Below are 12,174 nucleotides of genomic sequence, written 5' to 3'. Positions count from 1 at the left end.
TATATATATATATATATATATATATATATATATATATATATATATGTATGCATATGTTTATATATATATATATATATATATACATATGTGTGTGCGTGTGTGTGTGAAGGTGTGTGGCTCAGTCGTTGGAGCGTCGAGCTTACGATCGTGACGTTGTAAGTTCGAATCCCGGACAGGGTTGCGCGTTGTATTCTTGAGCAAAACACTTTATATCACGTTGCTCCAGTTCCCTCAGCTATAGAAAGGAGATGCGACGTCACTGGAATGTACAGGTCATGTACTATTTCTCTGAATGGTATAAGAACTGTGGTGAATTGTCACACACGGCGCAATGCCATGCACAAGTTCATGTAATATTCCTTTACTATATTTCAATGTTGTTTATGTATGTCACCAGCATCGCCATTTTCTCCATTCCTCCATGGCCGATAAAATACGTATTAAGCAAATTCATCATCATGTACCATGTTCTACTAAAGCCTCGATTCCAAGAGTCTTGGTGTTCAAAGTTGCAGGAATGGTTGCCCTTCTTGTTCTTTTCGCTGGGCAGCGCAGCCGATTCTGCGAGACAGCGGCAGATAGCGAAATAGATAAACAGTTACAAGCATATATAGAGAGAAAGAAATGACTAAAGATTGATAGTTTCGGATCTTTTTTAAAACGGGGGTCACATTTTTCATTAATGTTTTACGTAGTGTTTTTGGTACCGAAAGACTTTCAAACTTCGTATACTTATCTATTTTGTGTTATAGAACAGAAAAATATTTTTGTATTCGAATTTATTTCATGTAAAAAATTGTCTTATTTCGATAATTTCAACCAATCACTGACAAGTATTCAGTTGTTTACATTTACTCCTTTGGCTGATTAAGCCATAGCTTCGTTTTATTTGCTTTTTTCATTTTAAATTTGCTTTTTTCCTTTTCTTTAATTTTCCTTCGTTTTATTTGCTTTTTTCTTTTTAAATTTGCTGTTTTTCCCTAACCCTAACCCTATCACCGATAGAATTGTTTCAGAATCGTTTGTTTATGTAGTCGGCTCTTAATGTATATCGGCTGAATGGACGTCAGTGATTGGTTGAAATTACAGAAATACGACAACTTTACATGGAATAACTTAGGGATTTCTTTTTTTTTTAAAGAAGAAAAAGATGTTTTATATGACACATTCTACCAGTGTTCCAAGTTTCAAAGTGTTTCGTTAATGAAAAATGTGGCCCCCGTTTTAAAAAAGATCCATAGTTACTGATAGATGGAAAGAGGGAAAGAGAGAGGGAGAGAGAGACAGAAAGACATGAAGTGCGCTCATTATTTCACTTATATCTCATTTGATACCAAAATATTTGCTAAGTAATTTTGAATTTTGTGGCATATGCGATGAGAACGCAGAACCGGAGCAAATACCGCAAAGCAATTTTACCGGCAGGCTACTAGTTCTACCAATCGACCACTCTACGAGCCAAGATTTAATTGCTTTACACTTCATCTCTGCAATTTATGGCCATCTACTTACGTTGCTATTTCATTGATGCCATAATCAGTTATACCAAATATTATAGCAACCGTCATTTACTAACAAGTTCAGCGATAATACAAACAATAGCAAAGACAACAAACATCGGCTTTGTGTGTGTGTGTGTGTGTGTGTGTGTGTGTGTGTGTGTGTGTGTGTGTGTGTGTGTGTGTGTGTGTGTGTGTGTGTGTGTGTGCCCCACCCACCTACCACCGCTTGACAACTAGTATTGGTCTGTTTATGTCTCGGTAACTTAGGGCTTCGGCAAAAGAGACCGATAGAATAAGTACCAAGTTTAGACAATGAGGACCGGGGTCGATTTATTCGACTAAAAATTATTCAAGGCGCTGCTCCAGCATGGTCGTAGTCTAATGACTGAACCAAGTAAAAGAACATATTAAATATATATTGAAACGAAAGCAGAGGCTGCAACATTGTGAGATTATCTATGTAATCGATCGTCGATTTGTTAAATATAGCAGCCAAACGTCCCTGTATGAAATACTACGACCGTAAGTGAAGAAATGTAGAATCTATAATGGCGTTCTGATGGCCTTTCTGTTTGAAACCAGATGCTGACAGCGTGAGCACTTTGATTACTTTGATCGTTTGTCTGTTTAATGTAGATTGTCCTGGAGCTAAACATCATCATCGTTATTATTATCATCACCATCTTCGTGATGGTCGTCGTCTTCGTATTTTGTAATCGTCTTCGTATAGATCGCTGTCATCATAACTGCAGTCTTCGTCATTGTAATGATCTAGGTTTAGCATATATTTTTCAGAGCATTCACTCTCTCATTTCTTGGAATTGGATAGTTTGCGCTTTGAGAATACTGTCAATAAAAGGGATCCCTCATATCTCCGTTCTCATCAGAACTAAGGGACAGCTTTTCACAGACAGAAAAACAAAGCTTTTGTAAAGATTGTCAATGAAAGGGATCCCTCAAATCTTCGTTCTCAACAGAACTGAGGGACATCTTTTCATAGACTAAAAAAGAAGCCTTTGAGAAGACACTCAATAAAGGGATCCCTCAAATCTTCGCTCTCACCAGAACTGAGTGATACCTTTTCACAGACTAGAAGCAAAGGAAAAAAAAAGGCTTTTGAGAAGACCCTCAATGAAAGGGATCCACCAAATCTTCGTTCTCATCAGAACTGAGGGGCACCTTTTCACAGACTGGAAGAAAAAATGCTTTTGAGAGGACCCTAAATGAAGAGATCCACCAAATCTTCGTTCTCATCAGAACTGAGGGACGGTCAAGCGAGGACATAGCAACATCCTTTCACGGACTGAAAGAAGCAAAGAAAAAAAAAATCCCGTTTGGGATCTGAAACCGTCGAATAGACAGACTTGGAGCGCTGATTTACTAACAAAACGTGATGTGAGGGTTGGCATATTTTCCATCGAAGGATCTTGTCTTCCTGAGCTGACATGGCTCTAACGATGGAACAGTTCCCTTACAAAAAGCACAATAACACCGCCGTCGCCAACACAACTACGACTACTATTACTACTACCACCACCACCACCAATAACAACAATGAAACGCAAAACGAATACAAGAATATCACCATCACCAGATAAGCACCAGAGACTCGGTTGCTTCCATCAACACCACGGCCATCATCACAGCCATCAACAGGAAAACAACAATCGCAATGACGTCGACTTGAAATATTACCGAACGTATTATAACAACTATTAAACGTGTAACCGCGTTAAGAAGTTTGCTTCCCAACCACATGGTACCGAGTTCAATCACACAGCGTGTCGCCTTGGGTAAATATCTTCCACTGAAGCCCCGACTCCACTAAAGACTTCTGATTGGATTTATTAGACGGAAACTAAACGAAGCCCGTCGTACATATATATGAATATATATACATGAATATGTGTGTGCGTATGGGTGTTTGTCCTCAATCATCGCTTGACAACCGGTGTTGATAGGTTTACGTCCCCATAAGATAGTAGTTCGGCAAACGATAGAATAAGTATCAGGCTTTACAAGATATATATATATATATATATATATATATATATATATAAATTTAGTAAGTACTGGGGTCCATTCTTTCGACTAGAAATTCAAGGCGATGCCCCAGGATGGCCGCACTCTAATGAGTGAAAAACGTAGAAGATAAAAGAATGATAAAAAACAATAAAATACTTTTATAACAGTAAATAATAAAAAAAAACTGGCACTAACGCTACCTGTTCCTACCATCTATACCTCTACCACCATCACCACCAAAAACATCATCATCATGAACATTATCGTCGTCATCGCAACCATTTCCAAAATCACAGCAGCAACAACGAAAACAACATTACAAAAACAACATATGCAGCAACAACAAAATACTGAAAAGTCAACAAGTGGATCGTTTATAAAGCTAAAGCAGAGTATGGCAGCCTTCTGTAGGAGTCGGGTGGGCAGCGGGTACCGGGGCTTTAAGACATTGTGTGAATTCTTCAGTTACATTCTTGTCTTATGTCTGGAATGTGCAAACAGGCGGACTCTCAGCGGTACATTCCTTAACTATTTTCGGAGAATGAAGTAAGAGTAAGCGTGTGTATGTGTGTGAGTGTTCGTGTGTTCGTGTGACTATTCATTCGTGTATTTGTGTGTGTGTGTGTGTGTGTGTGTGTGTGTGTGTGTGTGCATGAGAGAGAAAGAAAGAGAAGGCGGGAGAGTGAAAGAAAGAGACTTAAAGTGAAAGAACGGGAGATGGGCATAAGTGAGAGAGACACAGGAGTTATAAGGAAAAGAATAAATAATCAGAAATAAATAGATTTCGTAATACAATTATATATATATATATACACACACACATATATATATTCATATATATGGGCGCAGGAGTGGCTGTGTGGTAAGAAGCATGCTTCCTAACCACATGGTTCTGTGTTCAGTCCCACTGGGTGACACCTTGAGCATGTCTCTTCTACTATAGCCTCGGGCCGACTGAATACTTGTGAATGGATCTGGTAGATGGATACTGAAAGCAGCCAGTCGCATATATATATATGTGTGTGTCTGTGTGTTTGTGTGTGTGTGTGTGTGTGTCCCTCCTACATCGCGTGACAACCGATGTTCGTGTGTTTACGTCTCCATAACTTCACGGCTTGTCAAAGGGTACCGACAGAATAAGTACTAAAGTTACAAAGAATTAGCTTTCCTGGAGTCGATTCGTTCGGTGCTCCAGCATGGCCGCACTCAAATGACAAACAAGTAAAAACTCTCTCTCTCATATATATATATATATATATATATATATCTTTGTATTTATAGATCTATTCCAAAAGTTGGTAAAAATATTGTATCTGTTATCAACGTAGCAACATTCTCACATGTAAGGTTGTTAATCGTACAATTTTGTGTGCACATCAATTTAAATAAATTTATATATATATATATATAAGCAACAAGGATATCCAAAGATGTGAATGGATTTGGTAGATGGAAACTAAAAGAAGCTCGTTGTATATATTTATATATATTTATATATTTGTGTGCGTGTGTGCATATATATATATATATATATATATTTGTGTGTGTGTGTGTTTGCCCCCCCCCCAGCATCGCTTGGCAACCGATGCTGTGGTGTTACGTCCCCGTCACCGTGTGGTTCAGGAAAAGAGACCCTCAGAATAAGTACTAGGCTCACAAAGAATAAGCCCTGGCGTCGGGCGGTGCTCCAGCATGGTCGCAAGTAAAAAAAGAAAATATATGAATATCTGCATATATCAATGTAGTGTGAGTGTGTGTAGTTCGATGTGTGTGAAGATTGTTACTAAAATAGCAGAGACGCTGCGCTGAGAAAATGTAAAGAAAGTATACAGCGGGACTTGAATGAAGTGAAGGATTGGATAGAGGGAGAGAGAAAAAGGATGAGAATATTTGCAATAAAAGACAGGGTCATAACAGAAGGGTAATGGCAGAGATGGCTTAATAGCTAGATCGATCGATCAATAGACATATAGATAGATAGACAGATAACTAGCTAGCTAAGCAGCTAGCTAACTGCCTACCTGGCCAGCTAGATAGCTATCTATGTATCTACCCATCTCTCTATCCATTTATATATCTATCTATCCATTTATATATCTATCTATCTCTCTATCCATTTATTTATTTATTTATTTATATAGATAGATAGATAGATAGATAGATAGATATAGTGAGAGAGAAAGAGAGAGAGAGAATTGGAGAAACCAAGAAATAGTGTAATTGGAAGAAATATTTTAGTGAAAGCAAGGAAGGAGAAAATATGTGGAAACAAAACAAAATAAAAGAGATAGAAATGAAAAATAGTGAGAGAGAGAGACAAAGAGAGACAAAGAGAGAGAGACAGACAAACAGAAAATGAGTGAGAGTGTGTAGATAGGGTTGAATTGTTTGAAATAGTAAAAGTAGCGGCGTGGGCGGCGGTTGAAATAAATTGTGATAGACCGTTTGGTAAACACAGTTTGTTGAAGGCAGGTTTAAAGAACTTTAGCAGAGAGTTATGGTAACACAGCCAAACGTTAGTCACAAGATCCATTACAACCTGTAGCAACAAGTTAGTTCACACGCACAGAAACTAAAGATCAATCATAAACATCTACACAAGCACACAAGCACACACACACGCACGCATATACACACATGTTTATACATACATATAGATATGTATGTATGCATGGTTTTATTTAAATTATTTTTCTAAGGAAGGGGTTGATTTCTAACAGATATACACATGCTAGAATGTACATAACGAAAATACTGTCACATTTTAAACTTGAGAAATGTCTTGCATAATTTTATTGTTCCACTTACAGTTCGTTGATATTTTTTTTTTCTGAAAAAGCCCCAGCTTATCTAAATTTCTTATTTCTTTATTGCTCACAAGGGGCTCAACATACAGGGGACAAACAAGGATAGACAAACGGATTAAGTCGATTATATCGAGGCCCAGTGCGTAACTGGCACTTATTTAATCGACCCTGAAAGGATGAAATGCAAAGTCGACCTCGGCGGAATTTGAACTCAGAACGTAGCGGCAGTCGAAATACCGTTAAGCATTTTGCCCGGTGTGCTAACGTTTCTGCCAGCTCGCCGCCCTAGCTTGTCTAACTTTCTGTTTGGCATTTACTCACAGACCAAAGTGCACCAATTATTGCTATAAATGTAAATTTGTAATTTGGATATAGAAGCTGCAGAGGAAATTCACTCTGTAGACATTAAAACCAGCATAATACTGACATCAACTGGAATCTTCCTCAGAAACAGTGATATTGTCAGGCTTTATGGTGAGATGAAAAAAGTTGGCGTTTGAGATCAGAGCAGACTTCTTTCGAAAGCCGTACAAAATCTCTGACAACTTCTGCTAAATTACAGTAAAGACAAATACAAGAGCCTAAAACTGAAAGTGACGTAAACAACAGCCTATGTGTAGTCTGTGAGCTCGTCAGGAAGTGTCACTTCCTGACGAACTCCTTTACAACTCCAAAAGAACTGGAGTACCATACCTCAACTGAGATATAGATATGAAACGTACATCATGCCAAAAAAGTATAGAAAAGTAGCATTGATATGTTTCCTGAAGACTTCAAGATTTCACTAATATCGACATGTACTGGAAATTTTATCGGTTCTTCACCACAACATGACATCGCACGCTGTATGTGATGTGTTTGGAATCCAAAAGTTGGTGATTGCTACAAAACATCTATTGGATAAAAGAGTCACTGCAACAAAGATGCAACGCAAATGTCGATTATGCCATGTGCCTAAGGAAGACATCACACATGCTATCAGAAACCACACCAAAATGAAATTAGGGTAATTATTTTCAATGGAAAGTGACGTTGACCCTAAAACACTATATAATGTCATTCGAAAAGGAAAGACTGTCCCGACATGACTATAAAGAAATCTTATTCATAAACATCACAAGGAATATTAGTGGAACCTTACCAACGCACCTTCTACCAACAGCAACCGTGTCAGGCGGACATGGTTGTTTGGGAAAGACAAGAAAAATTTGCGTGTCATTATAGAGGTCAATTGTTCTGCCAATGTGAATATCTCTTCAAAGAACAAAAGGAAAGAGAAAAACTAGGGACAACTGCGTAAATGCACAGAAATAGATTGTTCGAGACGAAAACGGTACGTCATAGACGCCGGAACTTCAAAATCATATGATTTCATTCTCCTGGAAATCGTCAGTGGGAGATGTCCGATTACCGCATATCAATCAAATCTCGCTATTACGATACATAGAAAATCAACATTTCTTCAGTCACTGATGAGGCAAATAGCCAGCAAGTTTATTAAAAATTAAACTTTAGCGACGGAAGTTGCATTCGTACCAAAAGCTAATCTTTATATCCAACTAAATGTGGATGTCTTGTTAGAACAGCGAATACTGTGTTGTTAGAGTTATTAGTCTTGAGATGCACGAAGCGCCTATATGAGAGGATCGCAATAACGCAAAGGTGGTATCCACGGTGAGTTGAATATAAAGATTACATTTTGGTAGTAACACTGCTTCTGTCACTTATAATTAAGAAACACACACACACGTACACACACAAATTCCTACACACGTCCTTATGCACCTTTGATACACAGAAATTTGGATGAAGGTATATGCCAGAGTGGAAATATGTGAGCATCAAATCTGTAGTGAGGAAAACAAAGCAATTCAATGCCGTAAAATCTGAAATAATAACGCAAATCAAATGACAGTGAAATATGTTCATCGCAGTTAAGTAACACACATTTTGCTGACAGATTTAATAAGCCCAGGGCCCAACATATAACCAACGAATGATACATGTCATTTATGGTGTACAAGAGCAGCAAATGACACATGTGGTATTTAATAATGAGGGTGGTGGATGACAGGTGTCACCAGGTGTCTGCCAAGGAAGTAAACTTTATGTTGTCGTCTGCTCTTCAGGAAATGGAAGTTAAATCTCTCACAAATTCATATTTTACCTAGAAATATTGAGTAATTTAGTTCATGGTAAGACATTTCTACAATAAATAAATGCGTTCTAGTTCGTTCATAACGAGTTTGCTACAGCAGGGCCGAGTTGGAGTTAATTAGAATATAGAAACACGATCTATCGATCAACACACTAATGGCGACGAAATGACTTGAATTTGAAGCCTCATACAAAGCGTTTGTGCATTATTGAAACGTCGTGTATCTCCACAACAACATAAATGCAAAAATTAACAGAAACATATATAAGGGGTATATAAAAGTTGTAAATTCTTAAACGTTTCGTAAATCAGTTATATCATTTATGTATGGTGACACGTTCAGGTATTTATATATCCTGTTTTAACTTCCTGTTTAATTCAAGAGATTGTTTCAGAACTATCATGAAATGCTTTCCAGTTGTCATAGTCTGATCGGTTGTCTATATAAGAAATTTTGTTTGCTAATTTTCTGCACGTTGTGCAATGCGCAACAGATTCCTGATGGGAATTCTTATCTCTTTATTATACTTTATCTGAAGGCGGCGAGCTGGCAGACACGTTAGCACGGTGGGCGAAATGCTTAACGGTATTTCGTCTATCTTTACGTTCTGAGTTCAAATTACGCCGAGGTCGCCTTTGCTTTTCATTCTTTCGGGGTCGATGAATTACATACTGGAGTAGACCTAATCGACTGCCCCCCACAAACAAAAAGAAAAAAAAATCGGGCCTTGTACCTAGAGTACAAAAGATTATACAACCACCTTTCGTTTTCATTTCCTTTGATCTATACTTTCCATTTCGAATATTCTGTGTATTTGCCTTTGGTTCACTGTTGAGCTAGTTTATTACACGAATGAAACTTGCCTTTAAAGGACACTGGTTTTTGAGTTGCTAAGCGATGGGATTAATAGAAGTAAAGATTGTTGACTATATACGTACATAGCGATACATTAATATCATTATTATTAGGTATGGGAGAGTTAATGAAACGTTTAAAATCCGTGTTTTTATAATGCTGTAACTATAGTTCTCATTGTGTAGTGGATAAAAAGTATTTCCTTTGCGGGAAGATGACAAGTGTTCTCTTTATTTTTACGTTACTCAAGACAATTGAGCTTAAAATAGAAATCTGAAAATACCAAAATAGAGAACAGAAAAATAACACTAAAACAATTTTTTTTTTTTAATCCATTTCAAAATAAGTTTGCATGCAAATTTTAAGAGATATTCGAAGTGAATAAACTAAATATAAAAATATATATATATATATATTAGAAATGCTGCTAACACTCTTTTAAATTTAGAGATAAAAGAAAATGAATCTCTTGACCATTCTGATGAAATGATGGCAACAAATCTTCATTTTAATGTTGAGTGCATTAACGAGAAATAAAAAAAAAAAGATTATTTACAAATCATAATTCTGCAGATGTCCTAGATTTTTTGCAGCGTCTGTATGCAGTTTGAGACGGTTCTTTCTGGTAATCTTCACAATAAGTAATGTTTGTCTCGTTGCTTATGATTTAGTTTTGCAATATAAGTAAACAACTTTTGATAAAAGGTGGACAAAAGGAAAATGATTCTTTCTAAATAGGCTGATAAGCTTATATGTGCTTAAGTGTGTACTGACACACAAACACATACACACACGTATATATACACAAACAAACACAAATGTGTATATATGTGCGTGTGTGTATATGTGTGTGTGTGTGTGTGTGTGTGTGTGTGTGTGTGTGTGTGTGTTGTTTCTTTACTACCCACAAGGGGCTACACATAGAGGGGACAAACAAAGACAGACAAACGGATTAAGTGGATTATATCGACCCCAGTGCGTAACTGGTACTTAATTTATCGACCACGAAAGGATGAAAGGCAAAGTCGACCCCGGCAGAATTTGAACTCAACGTAGCGGCAGACGAAATACTGCTAAGCATTTCGCCCGGCGTGCTAACGTTTCTGCCAGCTCGCCGCCTTATGTATGTATGTATGTATGTATGTATGTATGTATGTATGTATAGTAGGGCGTCACAATGCGTGTACCAGCTTAGTTCGAAGCAGTTCGATTAAGTGAGATTAAAATCGCAATTAATAGATAAAAGCACCTTGTAGACTGTGTAAAATATAAATTGTGATAAACAAGGGAATTTAACTCAATAACATCTCTTTCATTTCTCTCTTTTGTTTATTTTGTTGTTGTGAAAACAATGCAGTTAGCCATGGGAGTTGTGGATAATAACAACTGGTGAAAGCAACAAACATGAATCGATCTTGTCAGACCTAATTAACGATACATATTCAAGGCAAATTGCAAATCAGATATGATTAGTATCTGCAGAAATAGAGGGCAAGTAGTGGTCCTAAAAGGGATTACCAATATAATAGCCTAAACGTGTATCTTCACTTCATTGGAGTATGAAGACAAATCATTAAGTGACCTCGACATTGAATTAATAGGGTTCCCGGTTGGTGCTGGAATTGCTTGTCCTCTTTTTGTGATTTCTAGCATAGCGTTGATGTGTTCAATATTTCCTATTTGAAACTATTTTAGTAATAATATTTTATCAACGTAAACAGTCTTTTGACATACAAGAACTTCCCTTTTTTTTAACCCTTTCGTTACTGTATTTCTGCTGAGATGTTCTGTGTTTCTTTCAATTACTTTAAATATAACAAAAAAATTAGCAGAATAACTTAGTTATCATTAAGCTAGTGTTAGGAACATAAATTGTGATTAAGGTTTGGTGGAAGATCTTAATTCAAAACTTATAAAAACAAGACATTTGTACTCAGAGCCAGAGCCGGTTCCCGTTGGGTTGCTAACGAAAAGGCCCGCTACTTTTTATGCATTTCAATACATTTTTTATCAAATTTTAAGTCTACTATACATCCTAATTAAAATACTCCTGAACATTTAACATCAGTGCCACTTAAGGTTTTCGCTGAATTTCTATTCTAAAAAATTGAAATGATTATAACACGCAAATTAATGTCTTCAAAGCTTCAGGCATTACTGAAGCAGAACACCACAATTAAGCAATGTCGTTATTATTTTTTTTAATCTTTTTTTCTTCGTTTCCAGATATGCGACACTTGTTGGTAATTTTCTGGTGCTGCATATTCCATATGCTTTGCGCTACTACCGGGGGACGATATATCGACTACGAGGAATTTCCTTTCAAAAGTTACGAAGATCCCGCGTTCCCCGAAGGTGAGTGCAATGATTCATGTTTTGTCACATATCTCTTTTAAGCAATGGTTAATACACACTTTGCATCCACCTCAGGGTCGTATTCAAACGCCAATCTAAAAGCTGTGATTATCATGTGGTTTCAATTTATTGTTAAAATATTATGGTTAACTCACTGATCGCATTTTGCTATGAACTCATAGAACTTGTTCTCGATGACTCGCCCACTCATCAAACAGAGGATTGTATAACCGTAAGCCAAAGAGCGTGTATTCTCCAATGCGGTGGTGTTTTCTTTCAGGTTTTCAATGGATGGAACTCAATATTGGAATCGTTTCATCTTAAGTCCTTAAGAAAATGAAATCAATAGCTTTCATATTGCAGCTTGCTCGTTTGTATTGTCAACATAATAATTACTTCCTTTATGAAACACATACCTAATGTAAACACACACTCACGTGAATAAATTTGTATATATATATATATATATAT

The 12,174-nt window shown here is 36.9% G+C and overlaps 1 protein-coding gene across 6 annotated transcripts in view; it reads left to right on the top strand.

Annotated features, from left to right (window-relative positions):
- The window catches only part of LOC106884362 (uncharacterized), a 337,312-nt gene that overhangs the window by 279,860 nt on the left and 45,278 nt on the right, over positions 1-12,174 (top strand). For all 6 annotated transcript variants that reach the window (XM_052968142.1, XM_052968143.1, XM_052968144.1 and 3 more), the window contains one exon: positions 11,575-11,703. In XM_052968142.1, the coding sequence (XP_052824102.1) occupies positions 11,577-11,703 (127 nt within the window). In that variant the 5' untranslated portion in view covers positions 11,575-11,576. The remainder of the gene's footprint in view (positions 1-11,574; positions 11,704-12,174) is intronic.

The sequence above is a fragment of the Octopus bimaculoides genome, chromosome 5, assembly GCF_001194135.2.
Source record: "Octopus bimaculoides isolate UCB-OBI-ISO-001 chromosome 5, ASM119413v2, whole genome shotgun sequence".
In the NCBI taxonomy this organism is placed as follows: domain Eukaryota; kingdom Metazoa; phylum Mollusca; class Cephalopoda; order Octopoda; family Octopodidae; genus Octopus; species Octopus bimaculoides.
This window is presented reverse-complemented; position numbering and strand designations above follow the sequence as displayed.